We start from the raw sequence: 18819 nt of genomic DNA, 5'->3' as shown, positions 1-18819 counted from the left end.
AAAGAAATTGCATACCCTTATAAGTGGCTTTAGACGTTATTAAAAGGTAATTTATAGTAAAAAAAAATGTTCAAATGGTAGACAAATACCCCTAAAATTTAGGATAATTTTCACAATTAATATATTCCAAAACCCTAAATCACAAAAAGGGAGATTCCTTCTAGTAATATAGCAAAATGGTAATAGGAACACAAGATTTGCGCTAATAAGCTTTGATTGAATTTACACTTTACAACCAAACTGCTTTTTCCCCACCATTCAAATTGAAGGTGGATGATTCAACTAGAGACTCACTAATTATTAATTTTAACACCAAAAATTAATTAATTAAACTAATTAAAATATGTCAAAAAAAGAAAGACAACAAAAAAGGATTGGATGGATGGGTCCGAATTAATACAAAACATCAAAGACCCAACAAAATCCACATTCTTAACAACCAGACCTAAAAAATCCATTGAAAAAGGAATTTTGACCGAAATGCCCTTTTGGATGGCTTATTATTACGATCGAGGATGAAGAGCATCGAATGGTCTATGAGGGATGGGAGCAGATGGCGCCCAGGGATTGATCGTTATGTGCCTCTGCTGGTGTGATTGGAGTAGATGATGATGGGATCTTGGTTCAACGGTGGATGATGCGTTTTGTGGGACCCCCACCCTCTCGCATGAGGGGCACATGGTAAGAGTAGTGGGTGGGTTCATTTGCATGTAAAACTGCGGGGAGAGTTTCAGTGCTCTCAGTTCCTGAACTTCTTTCTGCAACCGCCGATTTTCCTCCGTCAGATTCTCACAGCATCTTTTTAGAAACTCACAGTCAACCTCTGTTTGCTTAAGCTTAGTCCTGCAATTAAGAAAAACAAAAAATTAATTACAACAGTCCCATGTTTTGTAAATAACATTGACACCAGAAGGACAAAACTGTAAAATCGCTTACCTAGCCCTTCTGTTTTGGAACCAAACTTCAACTTGTCTTGGTCGTAACCCCAGTTGTTTAGCCAAAGCCAACTTTTGCTTCTGCAGAAAAGATTATATCCATTGTTTAAAAAGAATTCTCGGCAACCAAACAGTAATTTTTCACTTGTTTTTGCTCTAATATTCAAATTACTTACTGGGTTGAGAGTGTTGTGTTTTTTAAAACATTCTTCGAGGATTGCAGATTGATCTTTAGAAAGTCTAAGTTTTTTCCTCGAAGTATCACCGTCTTCTTCGTCACTGATGCCATGAGAAGAAGCTCTTTCGATCTCGAGCTCGTCGCCATTGTTATTACCTTCTCTTTCGCTCCTTTTCCCACTCAGGCTACTCGATATGGTGCTGTTCGGAGATGAAACTCCGGCTTCTTCTTCACAATCGACCGTGGATGGCAGCCTGTTAACGTCGATCCCTTTAAGAAATGATCTAGTCTCTGCCCGTAAAGATTCCATGTTTGGATCTGCATGCAAAATCCATAGTTTTTTTTCACGTTAATAAATGTTGGAAATTTTAGTCTAAATTCAAAAGCAACAAATTAAAGAAAGTAAAGCTTGTTTGGTTCTCGGGAAAATACCAGAAGGAGAATAGCATTGATTAGCAGAAGATGGAACGAGAGATGGGCCTAGATTTAACTGAAGCGAATGATGATTTTGAGAAGAACTCAAGCTTAGACTTAAACCCAGATCTTGATCTTTTCCCACCATCATTAATTATTTTCTCTTTGGCCAAACAGAAACTTGGATTCTCTAGTGAGAGAAAGAGAAAGAGAAAGAAATGAGACTTGAAGGTTTGAGAGTTGAAAAGTGATGGATGGATATGTAAGAGAAGGGGAAAGTGGGCATTATATATAGAAAGCAAAGAACATGAAAGAGTGGGTGGTGTAAGTTCAATCATAATTTGTTGTCCGAAGACCCATTATCTCAATCATGGCTTTTGCTCCCCAAATTAATTTCCACCTCAGCTAGACATTCATAAAATTATAGAGATACAGATATATGTGATATAAAAATAATAATTTGTTAAAATATATATAAAAATAATGTAAATATATATATTTAACAGGATATTAATTATTAATATTTATATAAACATGTGGCATACTTATTTTATAATTGTGATGTAATGTTTTTATGTTTTTCCAATCAGCAAAATAAATATAAATATAAATTATTATTGTGTTAGTATTAGAAATTTAAATATAAGATTCTGTTAACAAATAAATATACTTTCTAGCTGAAATAATTTATATATATAAATGAAAATTTTAATCAATAAATATTAATTCTAATGGTAAAAATATTGTACTTCTAATGAAAATTATGATTCTTGAATATTAATTATTTATTCATTATCTTTAAATTAAAAGATTATTTCAAAAATATCCTATTAAAGCCAACAGTCAAAAAAAATATCAAGTCTTAAGTATCTAAATTTAAGATACATTATACTCATATTTAGGCTTTCAAATCACACCGTGTTGTTGCTAAATATAAATGTTAGTTTGATTAGTCGGCTTAGGATGGATTATTCGGTTCTTGATCTGTTTATACTATAATAATTTGATCCTACTTCGTGATTATTCGAACATATATTTATATACTTCAAAAAAATTTAAAATATTATTAATTACTTTGATACAAAAATAATATCCATTAAACAAATTCACCATTTTCATTCAATAACTACTGTTTTATTTTAAAAATATTTTTACAAAATTTTCAATGTGATTTAATCCAATTATATATAATAAAGCCACAATATAATAATTATTTTCTAAAATGTAAAGGAAGAATTAGGGTTTGCTTAGTTAATGTACAACCAAACGTGAATTAACTTCCATTTCATGCAACATTTTTTTAATGCGAGTGGCATTTAGCATGCTTTGTGGACTAGCTATATATTTTAAATATAACGAATCATAGGGCATGGTTCCTGATTATATTTGTTTATAATATTTATTCAATTAAATTTAACTGAGTTAATAATAAAATCTTATTTTCTCAAACTTTGAATTCACCGGTTGAGCTTGAATAATCGTATTATATAAAATATTAATATTTTTTTCGATAGAAAAAAATAGTCCTTAGACGAATACAAAAGAAATAGCACTTTAAATTGACATAAAATTATGATAAATGTAGCACCGACTCAAAAGGCTTTTCAAATATTTGTAATTTTTACGGTCTAGTTTTAGTCAATTTAACCATATGATTTACCACTCTATTTTGTGCTTTCAATGGATGTCTTATACGCACCTTTCACATTCTACATGGATGGTCATAAATTAATCATAATTTCAACGCATTATCACACTCAAATTCCACCTGTTTGAAACCTCTCTCACATACTAAATACAGACACTCTTATACCTTGATCTTAAAGACTATATCATTACCTAATAGTAAAGAATAACCACACACAACCATATTGTATTTTAGAAATCAATACATTATCAGTATTAATTATGTGATGACATGCGTTAAGAAAATCATTTAATCATGCACTAATTGCTTGGTAATCAATCACTAATAATTTTTTCTTAAGACAAAAATAAGAAAAGAGAAAGTCCTTTTTATACGAAGGCTACTTTCCCTTTTATCTTGATTTAGAATTAAGTAATATAAAAAAATAAATTAAAATTCTCGAAAGAAAAAAAAACATGAAAATAGGAACCCCACACAAGAAAAGACCTGAACACCACCACACTCTGCATGGTCATCATGCCCTCTCAACCAACCGCCTTGATCGCACCTCATATCCTGATCCAACGCTCCAGATCGACCCCATTTGTGGGGCCCATTTTAATCTTGTGATTTTTTTCCCCAATTATATAAGGAAACCATTGATGGGGTTTGGGGCAAAGCATCAAATCATGAGTGGAACCAGACAGGCAGACAAACAGATAAATTACTTATTTATTTTTGTTTATCAAATGTAGGGCCCACACCAACCCCTCATCTCTCCCATGCCATTTCCACGAGGGATGGCGTCGCTTTCCTAACCTTTTCCATCTATTAAAACAAAAACGCTTTCATTCTATTTTTTAATATATATAATCTTTTTACCAATGCGTTTATTGGAGCGTGCACTACACCTCCGATGATAAAGGAACCTTGGGATTGATTGGATTATTGAAAATATCAATTTCTATAAGCTGTTTTATGTATTATGCAGTGTTGCTTGTATTAGAATTTTCATACGATGGATTGAATCGGAAATGGTTGAGGTATTAAATTAAAAAATAATTTTAAAATTAATTAAATTAGGAATTTGTACGAATCCACATTTGAGTTAATTTTTTATTTTTAATTTTAATAATTTTGTAGTCATACCGGTCGAACTGATTGGATTGGTGTCAATCTAGTTTTAAAAAACATTGATATTATGTGTTTTCTTTTAGGTAAAATACACCATTAGTTACTAAATTAATAATAAATTTTTGTTTTGGTCACTTAACTAAAAAATGTTATAATTTAGTCATTAAACTATATATTTGAAAGTTTTCATTTAAGTCACGAAATTATTCAAAAGTTTTTATTCAAGTCACTAGGTTGTTGACTTTTTTTTTTTAAATTTTGCCAATAAGCTTCAAGTGAAGATTCCACAATTGACACAGTAGATTAGTCCCTGTTAACAAGTAGAATAACATACCTTATATCTAAGTCGATCTAATGTTAGTGTTGGAGATTAAAGAAAGAAATTATTTGAATTTTGAATCGCCGATTTATAACGTCTAAAGTTGTTTCATGAAAAAAGCTTAATTGTAAAAGAGAAGGAAAAATAGAGTTTTCAATTGGTGCAGGAAATGGAAAAAGCTGTGGAGCATCAATTTTAATAGTCTAATGACTTAGATGAAAATTTTAAATTGTTCAGTAATCAAACTTTAACCTTTTTTTAGTCAAGTAATCAAACCAAAAATATACTCATAAATTAATAAAAAAATATGTGTTTACCCTATTCTTCTACTAATTTAATAACTTTTTTATTTTTAAAACAATTTATTTAAGTGTGAGAAATAAATATAAAGTAATCACATATTTTAAAAATTAAATTACATTGTTGAATTTAAATGTTAAAAAATATTTCATTAAAGAATATACATTTTAAAAAGTTAAAAATATGATATTAATCATATTACAACATAGAAACTAAGATTGGTAAATCCAAGACGAGTCGGTTGGTCGAATTGGTAACGTCTTATACATCAATTTGAAGTAAGACAATAAATTGGTTGAGTCGAAACATGTACCAACCGATTAAACTTGATTAAAAATTAATTAATTTAAATTATATAATTTTAAATATTTTAAATATTTATGAAAATTTAATTGGATTCACCCATCGTAGTGAATTATCTAACAGATTCAAAATATTATATAATTTAATTCAATTTTTAAATATTTATGAAAATTTAATTGGATTCATATCGTAGTGAATTTTCTGACGGATTCAATTAACAAAATTAAAAAAAGAAAACTGTGATAAGAACTAAATCCATTAAAAAATACACGATACAAAACTTTCTATAAAATTTGACCTAATAAAAAGCGTGATCGTGACGCAAGTAAAAGTGCGTCGGCTAGGAACAATGGCTCAATGGCTGTAATCTAATCGGCTTCACTGTGAATTATGATCAACGTAACAATAATTGTTTTAAAATAATAATCATTGATTTTCAGATATTCTGATCATGTGCTGCAAGTGAAATAGGCTCAATGGCTCATTGGCTAAGTGAGATGAGCCAAGTCAAGAAGCCAAAAGGAATGGTGAAGCGAGCGTGTGGGAATGGGGGACAAGGGAGAGTGGATTTCACGTGGCAGGGAGTAGGGGTGGGAGAAAGGAATTGATAGCGAAAAAGCAGGATGACAAAACTTGAACTTCTCCCTTAACTCACGTGAACCAACATGTATTGCCTTTGGAACACGTGCTCTCTGGCCCCACACCATCCCTCGTTTGCCTTCTTACACCCACACGGTCGTGGGTGTCACTTTGTCCCTCCACGCCCCGACAACTCACGCACTCACAATCATTTGAAACTTCCTCCTTTCCTTTCCGACCACGCTCCCTATTCCCTCCCTGCATTCCACGTTTCCCGATTCAACTTTTAACATCAGTAGCTTGAACTCCACGCGCCATGACATAAGCTTGGGATTCCTTCCCGGGAACCGTTAATTTTTAGCCTATCTGTATCTCAATTGGCCTATCTCAATCTCCAGATTTTCATGCAACTTGGTCCGAAGCCAGCAGTATAGCACTATAATCGATGATAAATTACAATTACACTAATGCCCTTAAAATGCAATTGAAATGACTTAAAAGCCCCTTATCATATGAGCTAATCATTATTGCTATTATTTTGCACTTAAACGGTATGCTACTGCCCTTTATAGTTGCATTCATTTTTCATATGAAATATAATAAATTATTATTTCTTAACTTATTTTATTATTAATTCTATTTTTTTATGAATATCATTTGAATATCATTTTAATGAAAGATTATTTTGCATTAGCACTAATTAACATTTTAAAATTGCTAATGAGATTTTAGGTTCATAGTAAAGTTGAGGTCTTAAATTCAATAAAATAATATGCATGCAATTTTTCAATAAAATTATAATCAATTAAAATTATCAAATATCCTTTGTTTACAAATTTAAGAAAAAATTAACTATACTTTCTATTAAAAATCAGCTTAATAATTACCATTAGATTCTTATTAATATTTTTATTAAATGACTATCTTAATTTTAAAGTAACAAATAGGGTGGCATGCTTTTAATCATTGACCGGGGAGACTAAAGATTACATTTTTAAAATATGTTTTTAATTAATATGTCACTTTCTCTCTTCCCCCACGGCTGCATTTTAATGGTTTGAAGTGGGCATGCCATCTAAATCATTGGTTAGGAATATGTCATTCAAAGGCTTGGTCCATCCCTTTCTCAACTTGACCATTAAATGGGGCATTCTGAATACATCATCATCATTCATATATACCTTTTACCAAGCATATTACACAACTATAATGGGAGGAATTAAGATTCACAATAATTTGTACCATTTGGATTTCGATTCGATTTTATAGGATTTCTTTTTTGAATTTCTCTTTAAATTTTATACCTTTATATGTATTAATTGTGTGCTTTTTCATTTTTTATAAGATTTTATCATATGTGTTTGAAGAGAATTATGAGTTTTCTAGGTTTAAAAGGTAAAATGAGAAAATAAAAATATATTATTATTTAATAATAATATATAAAATTCGTTTATTGACATGACAATGAAATATTAAAGGAAAAAAGAAACGAATCTACTACCTCCGATAACACTGAACTCCCAAACGACATCACACAATCAAACCCCTCATCATCAGATCCTATGAATGGATGATGGATCCGATGGTTGACAATAATTTTTGTGGTGATTAGATTAAACGAAAACGGTGGCCCCACCCGACATGATGTCGGGTTGATGATTGAAGTGTCCCCACTGAAGTTCGTGAAAGCTATCCCCACCTTGTCTTCTGTTTCTAAGGACCCTTAAGTAATGGAACTACTGTGCAGCACCCAACGATACGACGTCGTTCGTCTCGAATAAGTTTTGCCTTGGAACCCCTCTGTTAATTCTTTCCTTTGGTCTCTTATCCTAATCACCATGTGACATGCACATGAAATTGGACCCTCTTGGCCTCACTTGTTCTATGTCGTAACTATGCATTGCAACCGAACGGATTAGACATAAATTTTCGTGGGTTATTATGTGATTAATTAACAGTGTATATAACTTTATATATTATATAACATATTATTAAAAAATAAATTAAATGGATTTAACTTTAAAATTTTTTAACAATGTCTCATGATCTAAATTATATATAATCTTACTTTTATTTATGATTATTTAGATGGAAATATCTAAAAATTCAATTTACCTCTCAAAAATCATTCACATCGTAAATGGAATTTTCATTGTCCAACAATATATTCTTTTTAAATGCACGAGGGGACCCTTTCAATATGAGTCCATGTGATTTTCACGTGAAGAAGACCCCTTCCTTAAGGTTGTTCTCAATCAAAACAATGTGTCAATGTTGCTATCATTGTCTTTTTTAAAAAAAAAAGTTGTTCAAATGATTTATTTTTTGTGTGGATTAAGTGGTCGGAATTTGAACTCCCATTGTTTGGTCGACCCTTTGGTTTGGATTAGACATTTCAGTTTAGCTTAGTCATGTCATGTCCATTGTCTTCTATCATATATAGAATCTCTGAAATCTTTTTGGTTCTTTAATTTGTTTTGTTAACCAAGAAGCTTGCCACTAGCCCCTCCCTTCCTACGCTATCAATATCCATATTTAAAGCCAAGGCTCTCATTCATCTATTGAGATACTAAATTGATTTGTTGATTTATGGTAGGAAAAGTATGATAAAATTCTTTATTCTTTATATTAAAAGTTACTTTGTATTTTTTTATTTAAAAATTGAATAAACTAATATTTATATATTAGATAAAAATAAATTGGTCATTTTATTAAAAATTTCATTAAAAATTTATCTTTATACGTCAAATTGAGATACACATTGCATGGCATGTGTAACTATTTATTTATTCTGTCAGTAGAAATTGATAAATTTTTATTAGAAAAGCCCAATTTAGGGCCTGTTCTGTACACTTAAAAAAAAAATTCTGGCTCTAAAAGTATTTTTGGAAGAAATCTTTGTGCTAAATGTATTATTTTTATTGAAATTTTTGTCTTTTCAAAAGTGCTTCTGAAAAAGATAAGCTAAAATTTTTAGCTTTTTCTCTACCAAAAGCACTTTTTGCTCTTAATTACTTTTTTATCCTTTCAATAACATACTACAACGCTTAATTACAAATGTGCTAAAATTATTAATTAAAAATAAAAAATTTTAAAATAGTAATTACAAATATTTAATAGTTATATTTAAATATTTAAAATATAATTTATATATTCTAATTAAATTTTATAAATAATTAATATTTATTGTTTAAAAATATTTAAAATTTATATTTCATATATTAAAATATTAACAAGTTATAATAATTTTTTATATTCTTACTAAAATATAATAATATTAACTAATTTAAATATTATTTAAATGCATATTTGTTACTTGATAATAACATGTCTAAAATAGACATTTTATTTCTCAAAAGCACTTTTGATGAAATGCTAAACACTCAAATTTTAAACTAAATTTTTTAAAAGTACTTTTTTCACAGCACTTTAAACTAGCTCTTACTCTTTAATTTAATATACTGTGATTAATTTGTATATTTTTGAGTAAAAAAAAATTATCTAACTCTTAATACAGGAGGCTTTAAAATACTTTTACCTTTTATCATATTATATTTTTCAAACATCAAAATTTGAATTCTAGAGAGTGTTCGAACGATAATATTTTAAATAAAAAAAATACTGTTTATGATACAAGACGTTGGTTCAAGTCCAACCATAACTAATATGCATAGTTTAGCTTTTTTAGATATTTCATGAAGTGGTACTGTCTTTTTAAGTATTCACGCTCTAAGTAAAACCGAAAGATAGAACTCACCATCATTAATGCATATGGTTCACCTTTTTAAACATTTTATGAGTTCTCATGCTATATTTTTTAGGACTCAAATTTTTGACAAAATCGAAAAGAAATCCATAAAAAATAATATAAGAGGTGTATTCAAAGTGGTAGAACTAACAATTATTGTATATCGGCAACAACGTTGTTTAGTTAATTTAATTAAATATAATGAATTCTTTTATCTTTCCAAAACATAAAATATGTTGTTTCGTACGATAGTTGTAAGTGATTATTATTTCATTGCATTAAACCCTCGAGTTTCCACGGGAGGTTGCGCCGCCCTTATTACCCCCTCACGTGAAATCCACGTGGCGCACGAATTTTCATGCAACCGACGGACAGTAAAGCACACGTGTTTCGTGTTAACCCACACGTGCACTTTGGGTCTTAGTTTTTAACCTCCCATTTCTCCATTTGCTGGATCTCGGTCAATAGTCAAACCAAAATCATTTGCCTCCTTGTTTCGTTTATTATTTTTTTAAATACTTCTTTACCGGCTTTACCGGCGACCAGAAGTACGAACTCCTCTCACCCATCCGATGATCTGGAAACCAAATCCCAGCCGTAGATTATCTGATCACTCACACGTGCATGCGAAACCCTTGAGAAAGTGGTTTAGCCAGCTTTTGCTTTTGTTCCAGTGAGTGGGTCCCACATGTCGGTTAATTTGACCGGGTGAGTTGGTAACCATGTGATTTTAACGGCTCAATAAATAATCTGGAAAAAAATTTTCAGTTAATCGATGTTAAAACTCCGAGTTGGAATGCACATGTTTGTGTTAAAAGAAAATACAGATTAAGCAAAATTACATGTTTATCCTCTTGTCGACAATTTTAAAATAAACTCACGTGCGGGGTTGAGGGTAATCCTTGGAATTTCGAAGAATCTTATAATGGTTTGAAGGGGTTTTTGTGTGAGAAAAGCATGTTTGGTTGGAGTACTTGCAATATAAAATAATTGGGGATGACAAAAAGAGTATGATGGCACATGAAAGTCCAATCATTTAAAAATAATAGTAGGTCTATTTTGTATATTGCACATCAATATTTTTATATTTTATTATTATTTATTAATGAAGTGCTTCATTAATAATTAGGGATTTAGGATTTATAGACCCATTTTGCGGATGAAACTTTTTAAATAATTTTTACTAAAAATAAATTTTAAGTGAATGAATGAAGGAATATGAGAAAGTAAATAAATGCGGTTAACTGTAATTGATGAAAGTAAATAAATTTTTATCTTATAATAATAGTTTTGAATTATTTAATTTTATAAATTCATCAATTAAATTAATTTTTTAACTCGTAATATTAATTTAATAAAAACATTAAGTATACAAATTGGATGTAAAAACTCTATAATAATAGTTTATAAAACGACAGTTATATGTACTTAACTAATTATTTCCTTAACTTCCAACTATGAAAGTGATGTCCATCATAGTATTATAAGACGAATTTTTTTTTTTTTTTTTTATAATGTGAATCCAGTCAACTTGAAAATTTAAAAATATATACCCAGAAATCTATGCAAAAAGCTTGTCAACAATCCCTTTCTTTTTAATATATTTAAAATCGAGGATGTTTCCTAAGGGGTCGGAATAAAATACTAATTTTGAGAATATAATCTATAACGGGGTAATCAAGCTGATTTGATTTGGAGTTTTGGGTCTAAATTTTATTCAAAATATGATTTGAGCTCTAATTTTATTAAATTTATTTATTAATTTTCATATTAAAATTTAAATTCAAATTTTAACTTAGTGCTTTTATGTATAAATTTTTATAAAATAAATTATTAATTTTTGATATCATTTATATCTATTTTATAATTCATATTCGAGGTTCGTGATTTCCTCTTTTTAATAATATTGTCTTCAATGTTTGAATTTATATTTCGTATTGAAAATGCAACGTTCACAAAATAATAACAATAAACATAAATATTTCTAAATATAAAAATGAACATATAAAAGGCATTGAATTGTCACTAATAAGTTGAGTTTAGTTTGGACGGCATCAATATTCTTGTTAATGCAAAAAAATGTGAATTTGAGTGCGCTTAAACATGTTTTATCTTTCTATTTAAAAATAGACTTGTTCATGATGAAACAATGTTCTTATAACAATGATTAATTTCTTGTGTCCAATGTAGAGCTATTCATAAGTCGGGTCTTGTGCTTAAGCTTGAAAGTTCATCCAAATTTTGTATTATGCCCAAAATATAGCTCGCCAATTTTTAAATTTATAATATTTTATATTATGTTATTTTATATATTATATAATTTATAATAAATAAAAATATATAAAACTATTAGACGTTAAATAAAATAAAAATATATATTTAATTTTAAAAAATAATATTGACGGTCTAGACAAACTTTGATAAAAATTAAGCCCATATTTTAAGCTAGACCAATTTTAGACAAACACAAAATATGTTAATATTATAAATATGCATGTTAACCCTTCTAATCCAATATAAGAAGATTTTTCATATCACTGCTTCATAAATACCTACAATAAAAAAATATTAAATAAAAACTTGAAATCATAAGCATAAAATTTGAAGACAAGCATATAATTCATGTATTTAAAAAATAATAATAAATGATAAAATGTAAAATTTGAAACAAATAGTAATGACATATATGTAATATGTACAAAATTAAAATTAAAAAATAATTTAAATTATGAGTAAAAATAAATTCAAATAGATAAATACATCCGATTAAGAATATTAAATGAGCTCTAATTGATTATAATAATATTGATTATAATAAGTTGCAAAGAAAAGGAAAAATTGAAGTTATTTATTAAGAAAATCAGAACATAAAAAACGTAACAGACCTATAAAATAAATACAAATATTTTTATACGAAAATATTAATCTAAAATTAATATTAAAAATAAATATTGTAAAAAAGAACCAAAAGGGCATTAGAAACTGATCATGGCACTAGAAACTGTGGCTAAATTAAACCAAAAGGGCCAAAGAACCAATCCATGAAGATTTTTCTTTTTAAAACCAGTAAAGCAAATAGGGAATATCTGAACTTAATGTCAACTAAACCTAACCTTGAGATCATGCTTTTTTTTTTTTTTTTTGCCATTACATTTTGCCATTAAAACAGTTGCTAAATCAACAATGCATGAAATATTTTTTTGTTAGAAACTGCAATTACAACTTCTATATTTTTCTGCAGGCTTGAATTGGAACACAGACAAAAATAAAAACCAAAATAATGGACCAGCTATTTCAAAAGAACAAAGATTAATGCTTCTGGCATCCTTTTTATCATATATGCACTCTTACATTTCCTTATCCATAAGGACATAATATGAATTGGATGTAAAACAAAGGTTAATAAAATTTTATAACAGTACAAGGTATATTGACTTATTTAGCCCTCCAACTTTACAAAATAAATCATTTTAACCATCCATTTAAATTTTTTTGCCTCTTGTAGCTTTTAAACTTGAGTCGTTTGTCAAATCACCCTAAAATAGATAGAAAAGTTTATGCTTGTTAACTTTGCTCACGTGGCACATACGTGGATTGCCACATGGATGCGTCAGCAAAGTTAACAACTGTTAACTTTTCCATCCATTTTTTGAATGATTTGACAAACAATCCAAGTTTAAGGGTTAAAAGAGGTTAACAATTAAATGAAGGGCTGAAATGACTTTTTTATAAAGTTGAAGGTCCAATAAGTCATTGCCCTGGATAAAAAAAAATTATACTATCCTAAAACACAACTTAGTCGGAAATCGGGAGAACGTAAACGGAGATATAAATAACATGACAAGCAGGCGATCATATTTTATCTTAACTTTGTTGGAGGACTAGCCTTTGATGGTTAGATATCTTCCTATATCATCGTCACTGTCATCTCTGCCCCTCCTCCTCCTTGTGCCTCCCATTTCTTTGAGTTTCTGCGGAGATGTTCAAAATTTAATGATTGGGAAAACAATGTGTCATCCCAATAAATGAGTTTACGAAATAGCTTTGAAATTTTAAATAATAAAAAAACAAAAGGAAAATACTATAAAACAAGAAATACTAACCAACTGGTGAATCCTTTACAAGGGAGACATTCTGCATACGATTTAACTTTTTGGGACGACATAAAATAAGTATGAAACATGAAAATAGGGCTTCCAATCCCGTTTATATTCAAATCAAAAATGAAAATATAGACAAAACTAAAAGGAACTTAGATTACCGTCTGTGCTTTTCTTCTGGAATCTGCGACTTCTTCATAGTATTGCATGACTTCCTCCTCTAAAGCAGGACACTCGGGTAACTTTATTGTCTGGAATACAGAAAACAAAAAAAAAAAAGGTTACTGTGCTGGACAAGCTGCTCATCAACTAAAATTCTGGAAACAAGTTTAGCAAATGTGGCATACCCAGCTCATACTGATTCACTCGTGAGATAGAAAGATCAGATCTTCCAGCACGAGCTGTTCTACCCACTTGATGGATGTGTACCTACATAAAAAATAGCAAAAAATACAGGCAGCAGTAGCTCTCTTATCTTTTAAAGACCAGATCATTTTGTAGAATAACAGAATGCATGTTTTTTCAGGGTATGGAATATGTAAAGTCCAATCTTAGGGTTTGTGGGGATATCATAATTAATAACCATATCCACAGATGGAATGTCAAGTCCTCTACCAGCCACATCAGTGCAGACAAGTACGTTATACTGCCCAGACTTGAACTTATTCAAGGATTCTAGCCTATTTGCCTATAAATACGTCAACAAAGTGCACGAGTTATAATTGCACTCCCCAATTGTAGAGCAGAAACATAAATCAAAATATCACCACACGGGAAAGATACCTGAGTCATTTGACCACTAATGAAGACTGCCTTTACATTACGATCACGAAGAAGCAAAGACAGAAGGCGAGTTTGATCACATGTTCGAGTGAAAACCATAGATGTACATCCTGACATCTGAATCAAAATATAAACATGAAAGCAATCCTGTAATCACAACAAAATAAAATATATAAAAAAACCACTTAGATATCTGGTAACAAGAAAAGCAACAATACACAGATCTTTCATGCTTCATCCGTTTACAGTACTAACAGAAAAGAATTATCATGACTGGATTATAATCTAGTTCCAGCTACAAAAATTAAATTCCTTATTCAACCACGAAGCATGAACACTCGTACTTACTGTCAAAGATTGCCGGGCCTAGCTTATATGATGACCTATGTTTTGCTCAAACTGGGTTCTGGTGCTAATATTAGTATTTAACATGCCAGTTTCCAGGAAGTGAAGACAACTGAATACAGCTATCTATTAAGGGTCCAAAAAGGTAAAGGGTGTCAAATTTAGTTGTTCAAACTGTGGCACTAAGATGTAAAAGTTTTAAGGTATGAAAATTGAATCACACAAATCATGGATCCAGTTGCTGCCTTCACTGCAGGATCAGTAGTCTAGCAGGTTCCAGAAAGTTTCTCTTGCACACCAACTAGGGGTCACAAGGTGTGCTAAACCTGTGACACATTCACTACCATTGATTCAACTCAAGTTATTCTATAGTATTTTCATATTACTTTAACAAACACAATGACGATTACGACTAAACTCAAGTGCATCTAGTATCACATGGACCAAAAAGTTTCCTCGATCTTTTTCAGTAACTTGATCTCTCTCAAAGATAGAATTTCAGCACAAAACCATCATGAAAATCATCACACAGGTCTGATGATCCATATCATAGTTCACATCTTTGAAGAAGAAATTTAATGCTAAAAAGATTCAGGAACCTTGTTCTTTGCAGCTACGAACCGATAATGTTGCTTCAACGTGTCAACAGTAGAATATTTTTGCGCAGCTTCAATCTAAAATGAAACAGAAAAACTGAAAGTCTTTAAAACATTAAAATTAGAATAAGGAGATTGCAGAAAATTTTTGCTTAAATAGCATCATCAACCTTCACAGGGTTTCTCAGGCATGCCCTTTGCAGCTTCTTCACCTATAAAATCAATCAAGATTATAGCCAAACATTAACTAAAATAAAACCATTCATAATGTATAAATCAGGTCAAACTGTGAAAATACCGTTCCCTGATGGCAGATTAAATAAGGCAACATGAGGGGAGAAAAACAAAAAACATTCATATCCACATGATCAAAGCCTTGATATTTTTTGGGTCCTAATAAGAAAACATATGTATACACAGTAAGAAAGAGCAACCAATGCACTACTTCCTTCTTTTTTGCAAAATTATTAACTCACAATAACCAAGATCAAACTAGCCTTTGATTACAAGGTTCAGCTATACAGATCTTGAACGTATTTTTGCTTATAGTTTCTAACCCACATCCAATTTGAAACAGAAAATGGTATATGAACATGTTTCTTAAGAATACATAAAATATTTGTTTCCCAAACACACCTTTTTTGGTCATGGTTGCATAAAACAAATGTTATCACAAGGAATAAGACTCAAAATAGTATATGGACATATTTCTTAAAGAATACTTAAAATATTCGCTTTCCCCCGCATACCTTGTCGGTCATGGTTGCAGAAAACAAATATGGGTGCCAAGAACATACAAAATATCATGAAGTGCTTTCTCAAAATCCTCATTCAGCAACTTATCTGCCTCATGTAAGACCAGTCAAATACATGCACATATTATTTCAACAATATATGCATATCAAACAGTCAACAAGAAATGCAAGTTACAAGATAGGTATTTTATTACTCCTTTACTCCAATTATATCAACCAACAACTCTTATATGGAGGCATTGACTCTAGTTTAAAGTGCCATGTAAGACATTGGCATTCATATCATGAAGGTGAAAAGTTATTTAACAGAACCAATAAGACATATAATACAATAGATTTATTATAAGCTAAAATAAAAAAGACAAAAGGTTGCCTCAAGAAAAAGGTTGGAAAAAGAATAACAAATCTTTCACAAAATAAGACTCGGTCATTTTATACTAAAATACGACCACAATTACTGAATAGAAAGGGAATTTAAAAGATAGAAGGAGGAAGATGTAGAAGAAATTCTTACCAAGTATTTTAGCATGCTAAGAGAAAAACCTTTAGTATTGGTTAGGTGATCCATGAGGCGTCCAGGAGTTCCAACCTACAGGGTGAAGATTAAATTTCAATCATTAAAAAAAAAAAAAAAGATTCAGATGCATTCTTTGTCCTAAGGTACCTCTTTCCTCATCATTGTCTATGTGCATCCTAAAAATTGATAGCTACTAAAAGCAGAAGGATACTAACATTTTTCTCTTCGGGTATTACTTTCACCTTTAAGGAAGCTTACTAACAGTAAGAAAATACCATATAAACTCTAGATATAGTTTTTCCATCAAAGTGAACACCAAGGCACATGATGTTAACTAAATAAACTCACATAAATACCAAAACCTAAGGTACATAGCCCTCTCCGTAATTCTTAGCAAGAAAATCATAAAGAAACTAGTTATCACTGCTAACCTAGATGACATCAGTACCATACAAGGGATATTCATTCATATAGTGTGGTGAACCAATATATCATGATTAAGGAAGAGGATCGTGACAGCCATAGATCAAGCATAAACATACCAGATGCCATGTAGCATAATCTCTGTCACTACATCTTAGAAAATAAACAACTTAGAGAAGGAGGCATAAACAACTCAACACACTAGTATTGCAATAAATTTTTATCTATCTAACTGTTATCCGCATCTTTATGATAGCAACCAAGTCTTATACCACAGGTCAACTTAACCTAGATCCTTTAAGCTCAAATTTACTTGAAGTTCTAGATAATATGACAGGGGGAGAACAAATGAACTTACAATAATGTGCGGCTGCTTCCCAAGAGCAATTTGTTGTTGCATGAGTTCCACCCCTCCAACAAGCTTTCAAACAAAATTTAAGCAATCCAAATAAATTGATTTATGATAAGAAAAAATTAAGAAGCCAAAATTTTCAAAGTCAGCAAACAACTCTGCCATACTTTAGACATGTAAAGTATAAACTAAAAACAACTCAAGCCTGAAATTTCAATTCTATTAGACAGAAAAAAAAGAAGTAACTATCTTGTTAACAGTGTGGTATATTTTGGCGGGAAACTTACAACAGCACATTTTAGGCCAAACCAGGATCCCCGATCCTAAAGCTTGAAATCGTTCAGCGTTGCAAGCTCCCTGCAATAACAAATATGACTAAACCAAACAAGATCCAACAAGAAAAAGAAAAATCTTTTTTGACAACGAAATTAAGCAACTTGTTTGATAGCAGACCGTGTTTGGGAAAGCACCAAAGCAAAAAATACAGGTGCACATTTATATCCTTGTTTCGAATGGCATTCCAAAAGCGCATGGAGTATGGGAAGAGTAAACGCCGCCGTTCTACCGGTACCCGTTTGGGAAGGCCCAATCAAATCATTCCCTTCAATACGAAAATCCACACAAATCTTTTAAACACAAAACAAAAGAATTGAATCAAACAAAGTACTAAGGATAATTTTTTAAAAAGAAGGGAGAACCTCCGAGAGCGTGGGGCATGGCGTCTGCTTGGATTTTGGTAGGAGTTTTCCAACTTATTTCGTCGCAGGCTTCCACTAATTCCTCGCATAAAGCTAACACTTTGAACGTCTTTATTGCTTCCTTCAGCCATCTTTGTTTCAGACAGAGTTTCAAAAAGCGTAGCTTTTAAAAAAAATTCTGCTTCTCAACAAATTAAACAGCAGAAAGATAAATATTAGAAAAAATATATTAAAAATAATATTGTAATAAAAATAATTATAAAATGTTTTAAGAAAATTAAAGAAAAATTAGAAAAGTTTAAATATATTAAAATTAGTAATTTTAAGTTAAATTTTAAACTTTTTATTTAAAATAATAATTTAACGGGTCACGTCGGTTTATCATTATATCGTTAACAAAATTAACGGCTAAATATCTAAAATGTTACGATATAATAATGTAAGTGATTAAAACATAACATTTTAAACATAAATTACGAAACAAACAAAAATATTATTTTAATAGTTTATCCAATAATCTTTATCCCTTTTAGTATCTATTACAATATTCTTTACTTTTTATTCCTATAATTGAAATGTTAAAAATTATGCTAGTCGGACTTAGATATAAATATTAGATACGGATATAGTTGATACTAAGGAAGCATTGGATCCAGTTATGTGTATTTAAGCATGATTCTTGTACTTGATTAGGTTGTCTGTTTGGGATAAAG

The 18819-nt window shown here is 30.3% G+C and overlaps 1 protein-coding gene and 1 pseudogene across 1 annotated transcript; both read right to left on the bottom strand.

The window, feature by feature from the left end:
• Positions 1 to 196: 196 nt before the first annotated feature.
• Positions 197 to 1874, bottom strand: LOC108461844 (homeobox-leucine zipper protein HAT4-like). The gene is made up of 4 exons (XM_017761812.2): positions 1546 to 1874; positions 1112 to 1431; positions 937 to 1016; positions 197 to 843 (listed from the first exon to the last, which is right to left on the bottom strand). The coding sequence occupies exons 1-4, from the start codon at positions 1676 to 1678 to the stop codon at positions 504 to 506; spliced, it is 873 nt and encodes a 290-aa protein (XP_017617301.1). The 5' UTR covers positions 1679 to 1874; the 3' UTR covers positions 197 to 503.
• A 10955-nt stretch (positions 1875 to 12829) lies between these two features.
• LOC108461930 (DEAD-box ATP-dependent RNA helicase 10-like) lies at positions 12830 to 18237 on the bottom strand (annotated as a pseudogene).
• Between the last annotated feature and the right edge of the window lie 582 nt (positions 18238 to 18819).

The sequence above is a fragment of the Gossypium arboreum genome, chromosome 11 (genome assembly GCF_025698485.1).
Source record: "Gossypium arboreum isolate Shixiya-1 chromosome 11, ASM2569848v2, whole genome shotgun sequence".
NCBI classification, from domain to species: Eukaryota; Viridiplantae; Streptophyta; class Magnoliopsida; order Malvales; family Malvaceae; genus Gossypium; species Gossypium arboreum.
This window is presented reverse-complemented; position numbering and strand designations above follow the sequence as displayed.

Excerpts from the sequence above, each read along its gene's own strand:
- LOC108461844 (XM_017761812.2), bottom strand. The coding sequence starts at position 1,678 with ATGATGGTGGGAAAAGATCAAGATCTGGGTTTAAGTCTAAGCTTGAGT. Across the intron at positions 1,017-1,111 it reads AACACAACACTCTCAACCCA|AAGCAAAAGTTGGCTTTGGC; the intron begins GTAAGTAATTTG and ends TCTTTTCTGCAG. Across the intron at positions 844-936 it reads TTCCAAAACAGAAGGGCTAG|GACTAAGCTTAAGCAAACAG; the intron begins GTAAGCGATTTT and ends TCTTAATTGCAG.